Consider the following 22271-nt stretch of genomic DNA (forward strand, 5'->3'; position numbering starts at 1 on the left):
TTAACTAAATTAAAATATCTAATCCAAGATGTGTGAAAACACAAGGTTCTTGTAAGTGGAAGTTCCATTAAAAGTGGTGCAAAGATGACCGCTCACCTTGTTACATTTATTGAACACAACAACAGAAAAAATACATTTTAGTTTATTTTTTTTAGGTCTGTGTTAACATAGCAATATCAAAATCAATAGAGAGATAATGTAAGTTTTGAAACAGCTCAAATTCACATAAGCCACCTTATTGTACATAAAACACAATACCTTGTCAGTATGTTGCTGTTTACAAGTGTTAAAGACAATTTCCCCTCAGCATTCAGCTGATGCAAATTGATCTCATCTCGGAAGATATGGAATGACTCTGGGATTTTCAGCTCTTCCAAAATAAATCTTGTCTCAGTGAAGCAGCTGAAGTCTCTTCTTGGTATGTTCAACACAGGCAAGCAAAGAGTATCAGGAGGACTGACCTGTAAAACAGGTGCGCATTTGTGAGAATTGGACCTGTTTTTCATCAAAATGGTATTTTAACAGAGTGAGAACTAGAAACAGCCTGGATTTTCTGTTTGGGGTTTTCTCCCCTTTACTTAATTAAAAGGAGGAAAAAAAAAAAGGTATTTTGCACCTTTTTTTTTTCACTTGTCTCTGTTTGCCTCTTACAGAGCACCTAAGAAACCAGAAGAGGAAATGGATAAGGAATGAAGCACAGGACTGATTTTTTGTGCTATTCAATAAGCCATCTAATAACTACTCATTCATTTTTGTATGGAAAGAAATGTTGATTATTTATCTTTTAAAAACCCACTTTCGATAATAACAAAATCATTGTCCAGAAAAAATGTTTTTACAGTAATTGACTTAACAATAAGATGTCTATAACAACCTGAAATGAGTGAATTAAGACCACTCAGTCCTATTTTTCTATTACCTTGTCTAGAAAGTAAGCATAGGTCAGGGTAGAAATAAGTGAATCCAAGTCACAGGGTTTACTCCCAAGAACAACATGGACTTTTTCCAGGCGTTTGCTCCTGTTCTGTAACACATGAGAAGACAATTGCCATGAGTGGAAATTATGAGAAAAAGTCAAATCCCCACAACATTTCAAAGGACAAGTTAAATATTAGGCTTTGTCCTCAGTTGTAGCATTTTTCCCTGCTGGCTAAAGGAATGGATTTCCTACGGGGTAAGACATTCCTTGGCTTCAGAGCTCCCAAGAAAGCCAAAAACTAAATTTCACAGGACACCATAGTTTAGAACCCAAGGAGGTCTGAATCTGACAGAAGTCCCTTTCACAGTAAAGTAACAGATAAGTAGCAGCTTCCTGTACGTGTGGAAAAACCTTTCCAAACACCTCACAAATCCATTTTGAAAAACCGTCCAAAAGAGTGTCAAAATGCACAAAACAAAATACACAGCAAATACTATGTAGCAAGTTGTAATTTAAATTTTACCCTTTTTTCTTCACTTAGCTGAAATCAGTAAATAGACAAAGTTAACTGCCTTTCACCCTGAATCCTCAGAAGCTAAGCACAGCTGAAGTACTGTGAGTTTTGAATTGTTCTCACTCAATAAAATTAGGAGCCTTCCAAACAAGAGGAAAAGACAAACCTACCGTGTGAAAGCAAAGTATTGAAGAGAAGGATCTACCTTCTTCATAATTGCACACACAAAATATAAGACGAAGTTTTTCTCTAGCACATCATTATTGTCATGCTAGCTGCATAGTTTGTTTACTTTCAGTGCTTCTTGACTGGTGAAACATGTGACTGATGGTGCTAAGAGACTTTCTGAAACTGTCCTGGGCTGTAGTGTAGCATGTACACAAAGTATTTATTCTATCACCATCTTCATAAACTGTTAAACCAAGTGGGGCAGTGTTTCCCCAAGCCCCTGCCTTTGGGCTGTCTTCTGCTAATGGCCCATCAATGCCTTGCCCACAACTCACAGGTAACTCCCTCCAGGAGTTATCTCTGTTTAATGGGCCATCAAGGACCCACTTCACAACTCATCATCCCATTGTGAGATGCTCCACCCAGGGGGAGGAGCCAAGCATTCTCACCTGGATATAAGCTGGTATGTGGGACAGTGCAAGCAGCACTTACCCACTGGATTCCCAGAGGACCAGAGCTCCCAGACCTTTCTACAGGATCACTGCTTCAGGAAGACCACCTCATCTGGACTGCTTGCACCATCCTGCTCAGGCTGTATTCTGACTCTGTCAGTGGTCCTTTGTGTTATTGCATTTATTTTATTTTATTTTTACCTTTTTACCTTTCCTCTTATTAAATTGTATCTCTGACTTGGAGCCTCTCACTCGTTTTGCTTTCAAACCACAACAGAAACAAACACATGAAAGTAAATATTTTTGTTGTTGGCATGTACAGGCTGATGTACTTTCTGCTATTTTTAACTGGAATTCTGGGTATCAAAATTTTGATCTTTCAACAGAAGCATGTCATTATTACACTATCCTTAACAATTAGAAATGTGCGATTTTTCTTAAGCTAATCTTTTTCCCCTATGTCTAGTCTTAGTTCTGCCTGGATATAAGGAATAAACTTAGGTTCTCCTTCCCTTAATGGAACACAGCCATCAAAATACATTTGGGTAATAAATACAGGACACATTCTCCATTCCCTACATATCGGGAAAGACAGCTTACTGAAGAATACAATGACTGGAACAGGTATATTCATTTATGCTCTAAGTCTTCACTAGCAGCAAACTGTCTCCATGCACAATTTTCAGTATAATTTTTGTAACATGTTCTTCTGCAGCATGCATTTCTGACTGATTTGTCACGATAAAGAACAAAAATAAAGCTCATAAGCTCATCCTTTTTTGAGTACTCTCTCAATAAAGAATTTCTTCATAATACCTAATCTAAGTCTGCCATTTTCCAGTTTAAGGCCATTCACACTTGTCCTATCACTACACATCCTTGTCAGAAGTCCCTCTCCAGCTTTCCTGTATTTCCCCTTCAGGCAGTGGAATGCTGCTCTAAGGTCTCCCTGCAGCCATCTCCAGACTGAACATTTCCAACTCTCTGAGCCTGTCTTCATAGGAAAGCTGCTCCAACCCTGTGATGGAGTTAATGGATCGCCGTGGACTCCAGCAGGTCCTTATGTTTGGGCTCCAGAGCTGATGCAGTTCAGCAGGTGGGGTGTCACAGAGCAGAGCAGAGGGGCTGAATCCCCTCGCTGGCGCTGATGCCCATGGTGCTTTGGATGCAAGCCACGACATGACTGGCCTTCTGGGGTGTAGGCACATATTGCCAGGTTATAATGACCTTTTTTGTCCACAAACACTCACAAGTCTTTGTCCTCAGGGTTGCTCTCAGTCCCTCTTCACTCAGCTTGTGTTTGTGCTCGGCACTGCCCGGCCCAGGTGCAGCACCTTGCACTTGGCCTTGTGATTCATGAGGCTCATCCAGACCCATGTCTCAAGCCTGTCAAAGTCCCTCTGTGGTAGTGACAGTGACTAGCAATACCTTTATTCCCACCTTTCCTACTTTTCACTGAGCAGAATTTTTTCTCTTCTCCTTCCACTCTTGCAGATCCAAGATACATGATTTCACCAATATTTCATTTCCCCATCTGCACCTGAATGAATGGCTTTTTAGCATCTTATTATTATTTAGTAACACTAACCCTCCAAGTACTCTCCACATATACTGTCCATAAGTGCAACCCTGAAGTATGCCATCCAAGCATAATGCTTATTTTTCATGTCTGAGACTGCTTCCTCTTTCACCATCTCAGATACAACTAGTTTGCTTAGCCTACTGCAGGCTAATCAGTCATCTTCAGGAAATGCAGGCACACGGTTGTGAGGCTTCCTCTCATAGGTCTTCCCAAGCAAAAACTCAGGCTGAAAAGCCCACAATCCAGAAGACAAAGATCCATAAACCAAATAAGACTTCGCTACAATAGGACTAAAATGTGATTACTTCCTGCAGTTATCACAGCTAAACCTGAGAGGAAACGTGAACTGTCAATATGCCTAAGAATTAAAAAATTTAGAAGGTTGCTGATGAAGCTAGAACTCTAAAATTAAAATAAAAAGCAGATCAGTGATTCCTCTTCATGATGATGAGTTTTTGTTTAGCTAGATTAAAGGTAAAGTGTAAAATGCACAAACATTGGATGACAGGGATAAAATTAATTAAAGAAATTACATGTCATTTTCAGATGGCATCAGTCAGGATAACTCAATTTAGACCAGACCTGCATAGATTAACATTCACTTACTGCGCTTAGGAAAGAGATTTATAATCATTAGGCTACTTCTGTAAGAGATCTGATTCTCAGATATTTACTATGAAGAAACTCCCACATCTGTTCAGTTTTGTTGTCTATTAATACGTAAAAGCATTAGTATGACAACTGCATCTTTATTTAACTGCAGTAAAAATACCATTTATTGGTTCCCACCTGCCTTGAACAGCTGATATATTCAAGCATACTGCAATACTGGCAATCAGGTTCGTAAAAATTTTCATCAGGACACATTAACTATAGTGACTGACCAAACTAAAATATTCCAGTCAAAAATTACATTGACTCTACTTTTTTTTCTTCTGTTAATAGCTGAAGTGAACTTGCAAGGTAATAAACACTGAAGACTCATCCTAGTATAAACAGGAATGCCTACAAAATGCTCACTGTCTCAAAGCAAAAAAAAAACCTTTACCATTTCCTTCATACACATTCACCCTCACACACACACACAGCACAAATGCACACTCAGCAGCCACACACAGCCTTGCTTTCTGAGTCACTACTTGATTTTTCCTTCAAATTTCACTAGCTCTGTTCTTAAACTGTAATGAAATCACTGCATTTTATTGCATGGAATGGGACAGCACTTGTCATGCACAGCAATTCTCTGGAGAAGAAACAATATTGCTTAACAGAAGCATATTAAAAAGGAAGAAGCTGCAGAATCACATAGCAATATACAGTGTCAGATACAACACTGAAAAGTTTTCCTGCCTTGTCACTGAAGCACCAACCATGGGGTACAAGCTTCACAGATACAGCTTTCCTGGAGGTACACAGGGAAAAATCCTAACTGTTTGGACAAAGGCCAAGAGAGTAAAAAAAATCTGTCTGTTGATATTTAAAGTCATCAAATCACATGAAAGAGGATTTCTGTACCTGAAATTCTATCTTCAAACCAGAGGTATCAATTTATTGAGTAGTCATTTTGGAGCATAACTTGCATTTGCCTTATAGTATCAGGCAGTATTATGCTTCCAGTGGTCTGAGGGGTTCTAACACGATTATACATCTCTGTTATCAAAGAAATGTTTTTAAGCCAAAGCAAAGTTATTTTAATATTTCATGCAAAATTCCAGTTAGCTAAATACTTAGTAAGTCTTTTCACAAGAAAGCTTTATACTGGCCTGGAAAAAATAAATGGTCTCTTATTCTAAAAAGAGATATACAAGAGAATCCTTGTTTTCTCCCATTTTTGAAGTCAGTCAAAAATATTATTGTATTTCTCTGTCCCTTGTAGTATCCCATTTATCATGTACAGTATATGACACATAGTAATCTAAAGTACTACCTGTCAAATACCTAGTTACATAAGGATTCTTCCCTAAGGAACACAAGCATAGTCACGAAAATTTCAACCATGACATGTTTAAATCCTTATCTATTGAATATCCACCATACAGTCTTGCTTTACTTACAAATCTGAAAAAAAAAAAAAAAACAAAAAAAAAACCAAAACCAAACCCTTTTACAGCAAACACCAATACCACTAGCACAACAGAATATAAAATAAAAGGAGGGTTTTCTATTTTCACATCATCTGCTTTTGTACGGGAAACATAGCCTTACCAGTAAGATAAACAAAAAAGTGGAAGGATCAAAAACTTAACACCGTCCTCAGAAATTGCTGGATAGGCATAAAACATTATCTGAAACTTTGCTTTGAATGGGATACGATAAACAAAGACTATGACTAGTCTATAAGAAAGACTAGGAGAAGGTCTTCACAGCTTTGCTGTTGTACATACAGAAATTGTACACATAATTTATCCAATCGTACTTGCAAGGAAGTCTTATTTTTAGATTCCTGGAATTTTTACAGGATAGGAACTCTCTTTTACAATCATTTCTAATCGAGAACTGGCATAGCCAACCGTTGCTGATGAGAATGCAGTTCAGTATTTCTGCATTACCAACAGGCTCTGACTCAGAATTCTGCAGGCAGATAAACTTAACACTATTCGAGAATGAAATCTGAGGAACTACACACGTTTATTCTTTTTCACTTTTAGTTATTTTAGAAATTATAGGCAATCTGTTCTGCTTGTTTTTAAATACCTTATATCTAGCTTATTACATACATTCATTCACATTGCAAAAATCCAGAAATTAACAATTTCTACATCAAGTCTTCATTTAAAATAGAATAGCTGAAAGAATCAAATAATGCATAAATTCCACTTAAATATAAGAAAGAAGCAGTACAAAACTCAGAACATCAACCAAAATCTTGTTAGCTCTTTTTAAAATTAGATTTATTCCATCAATTGTTTTGGCATTGATTTTTCACCATGTTTTATAAGCTTTACATGTTCACGCTCTCTTGCTTCTACAAATTTTTGCCTTCAGGATCAACATTTGAGACATCACTTCACTAGATTATGGAGTGTATGTATTTGGAATACCCAACAGTATGTGGTTTTCAAACTGAATCGTAAATGGAGTACATACATATGCCCATGTGCACACATATTCTCGAAGTGTGACTTTGACATCGTATGCTTTGATCCCATCTTTGCTGCTGTATCAAGATAAAAAATGCTTTAAGTCAGACAGACATTAAATATGCTCTGTCCTAGAAAATTAGAGAAACTTAAGTTTTTATGATATAAGATAAACAAAATGATAAAGCAAGTTCTTATTTTAATGGCCTTAGGCTCTGTAATGGTATCACATTACTCTTACCACAAAGACATAACAGGATATGGTCTCCTACAGCAGAGAAAGGAAAATGTTCCCAGCACAATGATTATTTAAGCCTGACTTAGCACTACTTCAACAGACTGTCAATAGGATTCTCTGTGATAGAAGCTACTAAAATAAAAATCAAAGTCTCCCTCTTTCATTTATGCTGCATTAATTTATTTGCTGTTCAAATTAATCTGTCTTGCATAGGATTAGTGCTCTCATCTAATAACTGAGTATACAGCACAGAAAAATTCAACTTTGCAAAAGAGCAAGTTATATTCCTATTCAAGGTAATCTTCAGTGCCTAAAGTCAGTCACAGCAAATCTTTGGATTTCCATCTCAAGCTATGTAACTCTTCCTCCCGCTTCCTCCCCACTTACCACTTAACATGCAGAAGTGAGACTGGGATGCCTATCTAGTTTTACAAGACTTGATTGTATTTATCTTTCTTAGGAATTGTTTGGCATACTGTAGGATCAAACTGTTCTTTGAGATATTAGACACAAATTGCTTAAAACTAAGGAGTACATTTATCTGAGGAGCAGAATGCCCCTGTCATGTATCAGCTGTGTGGGGCATCAGGAGGTGACTGGTAGCAATAAACACCACACATTGCAGAGGCTGAATAAATTACACAAAGCAAAGAGAAAGTTTATTGGAAAAAAACCAGGCGTGTTTGTTTCGGTGAAGGCAAGGGAATGCAATCCAAATAATGCAGTTAATTTACCTGCCTCTGACAGACCAAACATTTGACCTTGGATTGTTTAAGTTTAGTTGCTTCCTTAAAATGAAGGAAGCAACTCTGCAACTGAGAATAAATTTACCAAGAGTCAGGCAGCACTTGAACACTGCATTTTACAGAAACCTCTGGAGTTAAGCTTCATATTTCTTAAGTCAGTGTAACCCTTAGGTGATGGGCACCAAGCTAAACATGAAACCATAACCTGAAGTAAGCCAACAATTCAGTAGAAGTACCATTAGTGCACAAGAAAATCATAGCCAGAAGAGATGATCAGGCCAAAGTCACTTCCACTTTTGCCTTTCTTCAACAGGTTTTTATCATATTCTAACTCTAAAATGTCTTTGTTTTTTTACCCATTCTCTAGTAAGAATGATGCCGAAAAGATGTCAGGTTTTGTTTTGGCTTTTGTTTTGTTTCAGTTTTTGACTTCACCATTATTTCAGTCACTCTTTCTTATTCCACACTGAAAATCAGATACCTGTTCCTCTGGAGCAGCCAGTACTGCTCTGCTCTGCCTGTTCTATACACAGCTCCACAAAAATTCCTTTATTATCATTGGCAGCTTCTTTTCCCATAGGGAATTTTTAACGTTGTAATATCCTTTACTGCTGCTGTCCTTCTGAAAGAAAGTATTTGGTTGATTTGATGTAAAAGCTGAGCACAGAATAAAAACTGTGATATTGTGCTTGTTAGAAAAATGACACTGCACTCAGAGTAAAACCTGATTTTTTTAAAAAAATCTATTTTTTTATTTGCAGTGTTATGAAAATAGAAACATATGCTTAATTATGAGAATGCACTTTTTACTCATACAGTACTTAGCTATGTCTACACTGTTTAGATCTCTGAACTGCCCTCACTATAACACCAATATCAGAGCCATAGATATCTTGCAAATGAGAAATAGAAAATGCATAATTACACTCTTGTATTACTTTTAACATGCATATTATTCCAGGGTAGGGCAAGTCACTAATAAAATTATGTTTCCTTTAATGCTTAATGCTCCTTTTTACATAGATGACACTACAGCAATAGAAATTTCTAAGTAGTTTATTTAGTAAGTTCATCTGGGCTCAGGCTAGGGACAGCGACAGTACGTTACCTCTTGAATGTATATGCAAAGGATGTAATACATACATCAAAAATATCCACGTGTGGAGTAAACCTCTTTCTCTCATCATCTGGGCTGTGTCCAAGTATCCAGTCTGCTCATAAAATCCAGAGAGGTCATTAATACAAAGACCCATGGAACACTTCCTGGAGCAGCCTGAAACTACCTTCATCAATGTGCCTTAGCAAAAAAATTCAATTCAATTCATTTCACCATGACACACGTCCCCTTCATCATAATCAAAGAGGCATAATCTATGTCAATACTATTGAACTAAGACTCTCACACGCACTGAGATGACTAGGCTCTTCTCAGTCACTCACGGACCATTCCTTTTGCACCAGCCATCTTTTTCTAGAGCAGAATCATGCAAAAATGTGCTAATTAAGTCTTCAAAGCCAGACATGAGATTTAGGAGCTGCTCCTCCATTCCATTTCATCCGCTTATACCACTGCATTTCTTCAGAAGCCAGTAAGCCCAGAGATATCAGGTATTTCTGCCTGTGCAGTTCCTATGGATATTCCTCTGGTGTTGGCAAGTAGCCTCCACAGAACTTTCACAATTGCTCCCAGGTGACAAAGTATGTTTCAGCATAAACATCACCCACAACCTTTTCCAAATCAGACTTCCCCGTCTATTTCTGAAGCATTAATTAGACATTTAAACATATTTCCTTGATACCATTTGGCTCACTGCAGATTTTTGCTGTGTTTTAAGCACACTACTGACTGCATTAAATAACCTCATAATCACATTTAAAGGCTTAGTGATCTAGTGCCACCAATATACTAAAATACACGGTAACAAATGCAGTCAGCATTTTCCATACCATATGCTTGTAAATGTTATTCTGCAGGGAACCAATTAAAACTATGGAAAATTTGGAACACAGACATATGGAACAAAACAAAGCAACTTATCTTGTCACCATGGTGCTTGCTCAGTACATCGATTAGGGAATGGTGATATTACAGGACAAACAAATGTCACTTTAATTAAAGTATGCTGAAAGACAATACACAATAGCAATCCAAAACATTAGTTTTTGCTGTGCTCATGTTAGTTTTCCTTCTAAATAGATAAAGCAAGTAAAATACACTTCTGAAAAAAATAAAAATCCACAAATATTCCTATTTGAAGCAATGCAACACTACTCCTAATTCACTGAAAAACTTCCTCTTTTAACATTCAATGAGAAAAAGGTAGGAAACTGACACAAAATGTTTGGGTTTCAGGAAAAACATTTAAAATACTGCTGAGTATATATGATTTTTCAGGAAAAAAATACGTAGGGATTTCCAAGTTTTTCTATGAAAATTCTGTGCATCAGGGGAAACAGCAAATCTAATCCTTGTAATTGTCTAGCAGAATTGACAATGTAAAAATAGTAAAAGAACTGGAAGAAATAAAAATCACTTTAAAACAAAAAGTTCTCGTGAGGTAGATTCATAATTACCTCATTCCCAAGGCAAGCTGGGAAAGATCTATTGGAGGAAATATGCTCAAACTTGCATTTCCCATTCCTTCTCTCATTCAGAGTTCAGCACTGCAGTAGATAAAGCCCCACAAGGCACCACAGTGCCCATCAGAAAGATTACAAAAAAGATTAAGAACTTTTAGGTTACATAATCTGGATAAGACTCCTGTCTTACTACTTTTTTATGACATCTTGAACAGACATAAACATGATGATACTGGAAACAGTATTTATGATGACGATTATTATTCTCCCTCTGAAACACAGCTTCATATCAAAGTATTTTGTCTGACATAGAATATATGTGCAACTGTATCCTGATACAACTGACCCATATTTTTCATTTAATGCACTAGAACAAGTGGAACAGAGGGGGGAAAAAAAGGAATTAAGTTAATTCTGCAGCCATCAAGTAAGGTTCCAGCACAGCCAAGATCTGTCAAGAGTCACAATATAATGAACACATCTACCTCATATAGAATTATAGGCAGACTGTCAATAACTACAAAAAATCCCCACCTTGAATGGAAGGAAAACTGCAGTAATGGTAAATAGGATATTGACTGCACAAACTCTTATCTATCACAGTAATTCAATTTCACATCAAAGATATGTTACAGAGAGTTGAACCATAGAATCAGAGACTATATAGTATTAGGAATTATCTTCATGTTAAGCATATCAATTCCTGCTTTAAACATATGGAAAATATTAGACAAAATCATTTAAAGTGTAACTACAAAGTAAACTAAAGCACTGTTTGTATCATAAAACTATAAAAGTTTTTTTTAAGGGAATCACATTATTTTAGTTAATAAAAATTGGTAATCACAAACAGAATCCAAGAGCTAAAAACACTACTAGAAGGGTTTTTTTAGTTTAAGATTTGGCTCACTTTCATTAATTTGCATTAAGGTTTTCATGATGTATTATTTAAACTTCTATTAAGCATAAGGAAACAGGAGACATAAATTGACAAATTCACATATGAAGAGACATTAATGACTGATTAAAACATCCTCTTCAATGATTTTGCTGAATCCTCTTACTTAACACCAAAATGGGCAATTCATCACCCCTGGCAAATCTGCTGCCCTAGATAATTCAAAAGACAAGAAATATTTTTTTTTAATGGTTACAACAAACAAAGTAAATCACATTAATTTTTCAACTTTTACCTTCCAATATCTCCTAGTTTTGTATTGAAGACACTATCATGTATTTTCAGTCTGTGAAAATCACTGATATCTGTGCCCTCCCCCACTGAGGGACTTGCTAGATTTTCTTCCAGCCATCAAGGCTTTGGTTTCCAATCAAAGAAGAAACTGTCGGGAAAAGAAATCTCCACAGATTTCTATGCCTACTATAGTTAAGAACAAATGGTCCAAAGGTAAAGAGAGGTATGTAAGCTAGCAAAAAACAATCTTCTCCTTCTCAGGCTTGCCTTACTTCCAATAAACCACAGAGCTAAAGACTTGTTTAAACTCTGATTCTGCATGTAAAAAAAATTGATGAACAACATCCTTCCAAGGTCTTAAGTCTCTGGGAGTGGGGATAAAAAACCCTTCAACCAACTAACAAACAAACACGAATAAAAACTTCCAAACCCCCAAACAAACAAAAAACAAATAAAAACAACAACAAGACAACAAACCATAAAAACCTAACCCAAAGAAACAATAAAAACACAAGCAAGCAAGCAAACAAACAAACAACTCACCTTAAAAATCCTCAACCTCCAACAAAAAAACCCACAAACAAAAACAAAACCCCTAGGTCCATAAAAGGGATTTATACAAGCCAAAATACCTATGCACAAGGCTGCTCACAGCATCCAGGCCCAGATTTTCCTACTAGTATACTCTGATGACACTGGTACAGCACCTAAAATTGTAACCTCACCTCAGTGACTAGCAACACAACTTACTCCAACTCACAGACATGCATTCTGTGCCAATAAGACAATTCCTGTATTTCCAGTTATAAGAATGCTACAACGTGTGAACCACGTGATTTCTCTGTGTCCTCACAGTGTTCAAGATGTTAAAGGGATTCACTGCCCTTGGAGACACTGACAAGCATCCAGATAAACACTTGTCAGAACAGGAACAGTGGTAACAGGAACTAGTAATGATTTCATGGCTTTGCAGTGTTAGGTCACTCTCTGCTCCCAGTCTGATATATATATTTTTAGCTTATGATTTCTGCTTAGTTAATTGCATGCATCTCAGCATATCAGAGGATGATTACACAGTATTTTGTGTAATGTAAGTATTTTTCACTGAAAGAACAAATGGAATAACGACATGTAGCTTTCCTTCCCTTATACGGGAAGCATATACTGGCCTTGTACTGCTATTGAAAGGGTATCTGTTCAGCATTAATAGAATTAGAAAAGTCTGTTAAAAATAAACACAGCGTAATTCTTTCCTTTCTTTCACCAGCTAAGTAGAACAATAATTTCTCTTAGCATCAGCCAAAGAGGATACGGTATAATGGCAATATAATTATATTCAGTCATATTTGAACATTTAATCCCTAGCTGTAGACAGAGTTCATACACATAAGCACCAACATATACATTGCCACTCCTGAATAAAAAAAACATGTCTTATCAAAAAAAACCCAACATACTGACTTAAAAGAGATTTGAGATACTCCACTACAAGATTACAAGATATTAGTAAGCTGTTTAAATTTATAGAAACCCACAGAGGATTTGTGATGCAAGTCATCTATTACACACAGCAGTATATGAGAGGCAAATATTGAGAATGAGGCCTACTAATAAAAATAGATTGTTATGCGTGTCTGAGGAGATCCACACCTGCTGAAAGCACATGAATTTTATATTCTGTGATTCAAAGGCCAGCCTTACAAATACACTGTAATCATGTCCATTAATTTGGGGGACCAGGATGTTAACAGTTATGGTAGTTAGTATCACAATTAGCACCAAAATAAAAAGTTTAAATTTTATTTATTTTTTTCCTTAAAACCAGCCTATATGATATACCAATATCAACAGATGTACATGTCTTAATAAAAGCATGACTTAAATTACCTGTTTTATTATGAAAGGTATACTATGAAGCATTTGGGCTGTGTAATTTGTTTAACATAGCATTAGGAAGAAAATCTGCAATTCTTACTCTGGTCATAATCAATCTGTAAAATCAATGTGAAACATAGTGATAGCAATACTTAACAATAAGATGAAACCCAAAATACCATTTAAAAATGTACAACACAATGAAAGTTCATAAAACAGTTACATGAACCCTACATGTAACTGCTTCTCCTAAAGGAATTCTCTTTTCAGCATATAATGCTGGTTTTTAATGCTTCAGCATATAAACAACATTCAGAGAATGCAGTAGAAACTATTTAAATTAAAAGATTTTTTAATAAATATATAACACCTCAGAAAAAAAAAAAACCTCTGCCATCAGTTTTGGATACTTTGGAAAACTTTGCCAATAATAGGACACAGAAGACAGATACTGCTACCTCTGTCTAAGTAACTCCTTTTGTAATTCTGCTGTATGACTGATCATCCTGTCAAAAACAGAAAAAAGGTCACGGCACAGCATGGCCCTCTTCAGAAACAACAGAAAAAACTTCTTCCCACAAATCATTCAGCAGGGGAAGCTATGAGCACCAAAGAGAGAGAAAGTGGAAAACTCACCTCTCTGTGACTGGAAACACCCTATTTTCAGCAACATTTGATTCCCTTGATTTACATTGCTCTCTGGTCTCCCAATACAACTATCTAATTTATGCAGTCATTTGTGTAAAAGCTAACAAGGAAAAAGACCTAGCTACTAAAGCTCAGTGAGTCTGAGCTATTTTAAACTATATGTATATTGATTCATATTAATTTGCAATGAAACATTTGCAATTATGTAAAGGTGGGACAATAGTAACCAAAAATAGCAGACAAAGAATGTAAGCATAAGTGAAAGTAAGTTTCCATGATTCAGTTTATGTCTGCAAGTTTATTTAGACTTTTGACAGAATCGGAAACTAAACAGGACACTTCTGCATTCAATAAATGTTACCATTCTGCTTTTGCTTTGTCAGGGCTTTGATTTACTAGTTGCTTCATAACTTAAATATATCACACCATACTCTTGTTCAAAACACTCAGTGTTAACAAACAGGAGAAAATGAGGCTTGCAAGCACCCAAGTACTTCTGTAAAGATGCAGAAAATGCAAGAAAATTCCCTTGCCCTACCTGTTATCTACTGACTTCTGTTTATTTTTATTACAGAAGTGGTTTCTAGCTCTCAATGCAGACATTTTCTTCTATCATATACCAAACTAGTTCATACCAAACTATCGCAAAAAATTAGTTACTTTCTAAACATTCAGCAATGTGTAAAGGAGTCCTCAAAAGAAATGCTGTGGAGGTATACTCTTCCAAGAAAAGAAAAGGTGTATCTGATTAAGGAAGCAAGCAATTTCTGAGTTTCTCTGGACTGTCACAGATGAATAGTCTATCATGAGGGCTAAATCTTTTTAATGTAAAGATAAATAGTCTTACAGCTGCAACTGTCTCAATGTCACCCAGTCACCTATTGCAGCAGTGTATTCAGCTGGGATCTCTGAAGGATGGACCTTTTGCCTGTCATTCCTGTCAAAAAATGACAAGCCAGTTGATTTAAAGTGCTTTCTCAAGAATTGTGATGCTCTGAATCTATCTGTTAATTACAGTTATTAATACTCAGGCTGGAAAGTACAAGCAAAAGTATATCAAACTACGACCACAAAGAAAATAAATCCACTTTAGATTTTGCAGAAGAGCTTGTAAAAAATTATTTACCATTTTTTATTTCAAAAAGGAAGAAATAAAAGCTCTTCATATTTCACAGAATCATAAAACTCCTGGATATCTCAAGCTGGAAAGTATTCATGGGACCATCAAGTCCAACTCCTTGATTCTTGCAGAACTACCCGACACTAGAAGACTAAAAGCATCACCCAGACTTTCCTTGAATTCTGAGAGGCTTTGATGCTATGAGAAGCCTGTTCTAGTGACTGACCATCCTCTCTTTCAGCAAAGAACCTTTCTTATGTCCAGTCTGAACATATCCTGGCACAGCTTCATTCCATTTCCTCACGATCTATCACTGCCCACCAGCAGCTCCCCTGCCACCAGCCTGTGTCTTGCCTCAGCCTTCTCTTCCCTCAAGCTGGGCAAGCCAAGCAACCTCAGACATTCCTTTGAAGTCTTGCCCTTGAGGCCCTCAAATTTTTCCTTCAAATCAAAGCATGAGAAGAACTTTATTTCTTTAAAGTGTTTGTCAGAAAGTCAAAAGCCATAGCATGCCACATGTTTCCTCCTTCTTTAGAGGTGTAAATTTATCAGAGAGGTCAGTGCTTCTAACATGCATGAAAGATTCCAACTTGACTCAGTAAGGTCTCTTCTCCCATCACCTCAGGAATTTTCTTGCCTATCTCAACAGTTTCTAGAAACAGACTCCCTAGGGTTTGTGTTTCTCTCTCTGTGTGCTACTGACAGAGAATGTAAGTGTACAAGTGAACTACATAAAAGTGGTAATGGAATGTATGGACTAGGTGAAAATGTATGGACTAGGTGAAAACTGCTAAGCTGAGATGTCAGGCTGGACAACTAAACTCAGTATTTGCAGCCCCTTACCATTTTCGTCAGTCTTACCTTCTTTGGCTATCATATATAGCCAATTCCTAAAGAATCTATGTAGTCATTTTGGAAACATTAAAATCTAAACCTGTGCTTCAAACTGAGTTCCACATTCTCACAATGCAATAGATGTGTAACAGAGATTTTCATGCATCTGAAAGAGATGTTTACACCTCACAATGCTTGGGATTCAATCATCTTCTGAGTTTTTAAACTGGACAGAACACATCAGATGTGCAGCTACTCCAGCTTCTGATATTTTACTGTTGCTCAAAAAATTATATAAAATATAGACGTATAACCACATCTGACTTATGGAAGCAGAGAGCAGATTTTGCTCCTACAGACTGCTTTTAATTCAGTATCAGTAATTATTATCTGGCTGAAAGAAAAGCAGCTAAATTCTAATCACTACTTAATAGGGCGACTAACTAGGTTGCTTTTGCTGCAACATCATCAAGAAGCACTGATGTGGGGTCTGAAAATTTGAAATATGCAAAGACTTAAACCAATTCTAACTAGTTTAAAAGGTAAGTAATGAAGCACTCAGTTAATACTGGAGGACACACACAAAGAAGCAGACCTAGAAATATGGAGAATGTCATTTAATCTTGTTTAGTATCTTTGCTTATTTTTCACTGCAGCAAAATGCAGAAGCAGATAAGATGATCTGGTTTTTTAGCAAAAGACAGCATGTTGTATGGTAGAACTGAAAGTGGAAGTTCAGAAACAATCACGTCCCAAAAGGTTAATTTATCTTAAAACAGAAGACATGAAATCTGTAGCTCATTCGTTGGCACAGGATGAAAAGACAAGCTATACTATCACCAGCACTGATGAAGAACCACAAAGTACTTACACTGCAGTGTTCTGAAACTGTTGAAACTTACTAACAGTCTATACTAATTTCACACACGCGGTATTCCTCTACTCTTAAAAGCCAAATGGCAGTATCATAGCTTTGCCTGTTGAGTATTGCACTCATTGGAAAGGAGACTGAGCAGAGAGAAAAAAACAGGGGAAAGGAAAGATAAAATAAAAATATAAATAAGTACCTCATTACTTCACCCTCTTTGGAAAATACAAAGTTGAGGAGAGAAGGACACAAGAAGGTTCATTTCACCTGCTTATTGATGTTGGCATTAAAAGAGAGCATTTTTATATTTGGTGTTCCATTTTCACACACTGGGGCCACTCTCTTCAGTTTTACCCAGTATAAATATAAACAAGATGTCAGCATTTTTAGCCAAGCAGAGTTTATAGTCTTCATACTTACCTAAATTTAAACAGAAATATTTCTTTGGATCGGCTCATTTTCTTTATCAACTTTAACTTTTGTTTTAGTTAGAATACGTAAATAGACGATCATTACAGACCACGAGATTATTACTGATTCAATTATCATAGGGGGCGGGGGGGGAAAGTTGATGGCTACTTTGATTGGTTTTTCACATAAAGGCTCAACACCTTGATATTGAGACAGGTTCGTACCATACCATAACATTGCACAACATCTGCAAAACAGATCAAGCAAAATACCTCTGACCCAGTCTCAGAAATTCCTCTTCCACTGCACAAAAGGTGACAGTTAAAAACTGTGCAATGATCTTTAAGATGTTAACAAATAGCTAACAACAGGTTATTTCATTCATTTTCACATGTGCTTTAAGCAGGATATGAGCCAGTGTCTCTGGAAATCAAAGACTAGAATTCCAGTCTACACTACTCTCTTATCCCTGGAATAAAGGCTTAAATGCATAGTTATACTGTTTCAATCAATGCAACCTTTTTATTCTTCTCCTACGATCATTAGTGCTGAAGTTCTAGTGTGCATCAAATTTTCAAGGAAGAGAAGGCATCCCTCACAGCAGCATGGAACTGCCTTTATATAAGTTTATGTAGTTTGCCTTTTAGAATATGCAGAAAGCAAAGAATCATACAAAACTATCCCATGCTTCTTCCTTTCATACACAAAACAAATTTTATGTAAACAAGTAGCCAAGTTGCAAAATTTTAAAGCTGTTTGCAGCAACTTCACCGTTTATCTATCATCAGCCTCTACAGACCCATCCTGTCACAGAGACAAATGCACAGATTTCTCCTAGGATCATAGAGAAGTATATCATCTCTTTACCACAGATAATGAATGCCCTAGTGATACCATTCAGACAACAAATACCTCATAGACTGAATGAGCAATTAATTTTGAATTTAAAAAAAAAAGTTTGTAATTCAAGTAAACTTGAATTACAGTATTTTTGCTAGTCAAAAAATTACCACACATCCTATTTCAACTAAATCAAGAAAAAGAACAGTCAAGCCCATCTTTGCAAAAAGGGAAAATTTAATTTGCTTTCTGTGCTACAATTATTTCAACTGAATGGGCAACTGCCATTTTTATGTTAGTTAAATTTTAGAAAAATTCTAAAAATCAAAGAAGCACAGAACCAAATCCAAAACCAGAAAGAGACTGGAAATGAAATGGGGAGTTAAATTGTATTCAACTTTTAACTTTATAAGGCTATTTACTTGAAAAATGTAAAAAAGACATGCAGGAACCTTGCAGACTAACCTTCCCAAGATTTCATATAGACCTAAACACCCTCTTACAGACACAATACTCAGGTACATCACAAAAAACCACTTCTTCTAAGTAATGTGACTGCTAAGGATCAAGTCTCTAGCAGATTTATCAGTAAGAAAATTAAGTAAACATATATGAAACTTACACAGACTGCATACAAGCATTGCCAAACACAGCAGCTTAATTTTCCAGCAGGTTAAACCATCACTGTACTCCATCTGACTCAGCTGTAACACAGCCAGGCCTGCAAATGACTTTGACTGAATGCTGAAACCTTTTCTAAGTCAAAGAAAGGCTGCTGACTTAGTCAACTGGTTATTTGCCAACTGTCTATATTTAGGACTGTCCCTGCAAGTGTTCCAAAGTTTACCATTTGTCACTGCTTCAGAAAAAGTCAAATCTATCCCAAGCAGAGGAGCTGTGCTTCTCATCAAAATGAAGATTCTCTCTTTCCACCCATCCCACTGACTCCAGAACAGCATACAAGGTTCACCAAGCAGAATATGCCTGTGTCTGTAAACTCCAGATTGAAAGTCTCCACATACTTCCAGGATTTATAAGAGTATAATAGTAGCTGAAAAAACAATTCGGAGTTTTCTTCTTCCTTACCAGCTCCTCTTTGATCAGGATTTTGTAATGATTACTGTACCAGTGCACGGAGTATGTACTGAGAATGACAATGTTTATGCTGTGTAGCACAATGTAGCCCAATGAGATTAACCATTAGGGAAAAGGTTACTACAGCGTGATGGTGCCTCACAGGCAAAGGCCTGTTTAGCAGCTAACTTGGTTAGTTAGCAACAGGGACCGCACTTAGTGCCACTTCCATACACAAGACTAAATCAAAAACCGAAACTGCCAAGTATAAATGCACATGAACACAATTATTGCTACCTAAATACAGCAAAATCAGAATTTCCTAAGTGGTAGAAAACAGGTAAATCATAAGTAGTACTAAACAGGTACATTGCAAAATCAAACTGTGCTCTAAACAGAATTTGTTATAAGGAGGATTAAGATTGATAAATTACAGCTAGAAGGAAATATACAGAAGCATGTTATGACTGTGCAAGATGGAACTGGGCCACTGCATTAGATCTATTAGGCCTATTACACATCATTCAGTCAAATGATTAAGTAAACAAGGAAGGAGAACTGACATCCTCCAGACGTCATCATTTTCTGAAATCTTCCTAATCTTTTCACTGTCCGTTCTCTGTACTTACTGTACTGCAATCTATTTGGATCTCACTAGAACAAATGATATCACACCTGTAATTAAGGACCTGTCTAATTGTTTTTGGGAACAGACATCCTTCTTTTAAGAAAAAGAATATAACAAGACTGCTATGAAGTAATTTAAATCCTAAGCCTGATCTCCCTCATGACTCCAGGCTGATGAGCAGGACTTCCATGCTGCTCCAGTCCTGCCCTTTCTAAACTAAAATCTCATACTTACTCCACATCTTCCCAACATAAACACAATCATACACTCCAACTGAGCACAGTTAAAGCTAAGGCTTTACTCCTTCTCCTTTTACTATGCCTCTCTCTCAGAAGAATATAAATCACAGACAGAAGGGACTCATGAGAGTACCCTACCTATAACTCCAGTCTGTAATCCTGGGGTCAGATTCAGTTTAGACATACATACCTTACTTACTGCAAAGCCCTGCAGGCCTGTTTAGCTCATTAACCTTTCCTGCCTACCCTCTGGCTATCATTACATGATAGTTTAATCACATAAAGATTATTTGGTTTCACCAGAAATAACCTAGCAGCTTCCACAACCATGCCGTGGAAAGCGTCCTCTTCCTAGCCTGTGGCTCAAACTCTGTCCATATAGACCTCCCTCTTGCCACCCTCCTTGCTCTAACATTCAAGAAAATGCCTCAACAACATCTTGAAACCTCTTCAAATCCTTCTCTGCTTCTTCCATCATTTCCTATTTAATAACAAAGGGCTGAGTTTTGTCTTAGACAGTCTGTAGCAGTGGAACAGAAAAAGTAGTCAGTTTTCCTTTTTCTCTGATGTTGTCTCTATGCTTACAGACACATTTCCAAACTGCAGCAACTTTCCAGCTTTTTCTAACTCCTACTCAAAACTGCCCTTTGCTAAAATGCTAACCAACAAGTGAGGAAACATAAAACCAACTATTACCACTATACTACTACTTTGGATTTATCTGCTTCCTCCGGTATGTCCAACAGACTCTCAAGATAAGAACTGAAGCAATTATTTAATTAAGTGCTTGTATGTAATCCAGCACAACAGAATGGTCACACTTTAACAGTTGTGTGATACCCTAGTAAATACCCTACCACACTGCACTGAAATACCTTTGGAATTCATTTGTGTGTAGAACAAAGCATAAAGTATGTCAGCTACATATGCAATGATTCAACACCCCAAAAGTTAACCAGGATAGAATTTGGCCTAATCATGACCAATATGGTGTGCTTCACTCATCACTGCACCAGAGACTGACAAAAAACAAGGTACACAGATTATTGCTTAAAGATGCTATTTCTATCATCCCAAACCATGAAAACCCATGAGGGAAAAATGTTTTTAATTCTCAAGTTCTGCCACATGTTGGTAGTCTGTCTGATCTTAGTGGAACTGTAAATGGCTATTAAATTACCCAATATATTGTCCTTTACAACTATTTTTACATATGTTCATCCAATTCAGGTTTTATTTTGGTTTGCTTATATGCAGAAGCTTTCTCTCTCTCCTCTGGGAAACTGTTTTCCTTGCTAACAGACCTAATTTTCTGGAAATATTCTCCTTATTAAGCTTCTGCTGACTGTTTTGCAAATACATATTTATACCTATGAAACTGAATGAATGATTCCTTCCTTTCTTTGCATTGCTTCTGGCAACCTCATAGATCCAGACTGCTCTCATATCTCAGTAATTTAATCAAGTTTCATGTTTAGGTAATTTTTTTTCTAGGATGTCAATTCTTTAAATAATTTTCTTAGGATTCCCTGAATTCTTTTCCCAGTTAAGAAATATTTTTGATTATGTGGTACCCATAAAAGAAGGAAGTATTCCACTTGAAACTGTATTATGATGACAAAAACCAGCCCTTCAATATTACTGTAACTGCTCAGAACTATGCCTTGTTTAAAAATTTACCTCAGAATTATGTTGGTGCAATGTTTATACATTTTCCCTTATTACTAATCAACACTGACTCCGCAGTTGCTGCTGCATGACTTCTTCTGACAGATTTAAGTAATCAACAGTTAATCAGCTGTAATACTCTGATTCTGCAACCTTTTTAGGTGTATATACAACTCTGATATCTGAGTTTTCCAACTGCAGTCAATATCATAACTCATAGTCTTTAATTATTACATAGTGTAAGTGCCTTGCTAAGTGGAGTCAGGTCCCTTGTGTGCTGCTGGATGAATGCAAAGAAGATACATGAGAGGGTAAGACTCGATTTCTTGTCTAAATGTTTTAAAAATTTTTTACTCCTGAGCTTGGAGTTCAGCAGTTTCTGGGAAAATAACTTCTACTTCACTTCTGTAGTATCTCTCACTTACTGTAAAGCCAAAACTATTCCAACTAAATCGAACATTATTTTCTAAGTAATCACTGCCCACCACTGTTAAAAAAAACTCCAGACAGTAAAATAAGAGGCAGTATGAATAAGCATGTAAGTGACTCAGCTTGTTTTCCAACTGCGGTCACATAAATCTACTCAAGTCATGCC

At 36.6% G+C, this 22271-nt stretch overlaps 1 protein-coding gene across 3 annotated transcripts in view; it reads right to left on the reverse strand.

The window, feature by feature from the left end:
- PRUNE2 (prune homolog 2 with BCH domain) overlaps window positions 1-22271 on the reverse strand; it is a 133484-nt gene that overhangs the window by 105944 nt on the left and 5269 nt on the right. For all 3 annotated transcript variants that reach the window (XM_083883229.1, XM_083883228.1, XM_083883230.1), the window contains exons 2-3: window positions 920-1024; window positions 259-461 (exon numbers count right to left, since the gene is read on the reverse strand). In XM_083883229.1, the coding sequence (XP_083739355.1) occupies window positions 259-461; window positions 920-1024 (308 nt within the window). The remainder of the gene's footprint in view (window positions 1-258; window positions 462-919; window positions 1025-22271) is intronic.

This window comes from Zosterops lateralis, assembly GCF_965231275.1.
Source record: "Zosterops lateralis genome assembly, chromosome: Z".
Classification (NCBI taxonomy): Eukaryota; Metazoa; Chordata; class Aves; order Passeriformes; family Zosteropidae; genus Zosterops; species Zosterops lateralis.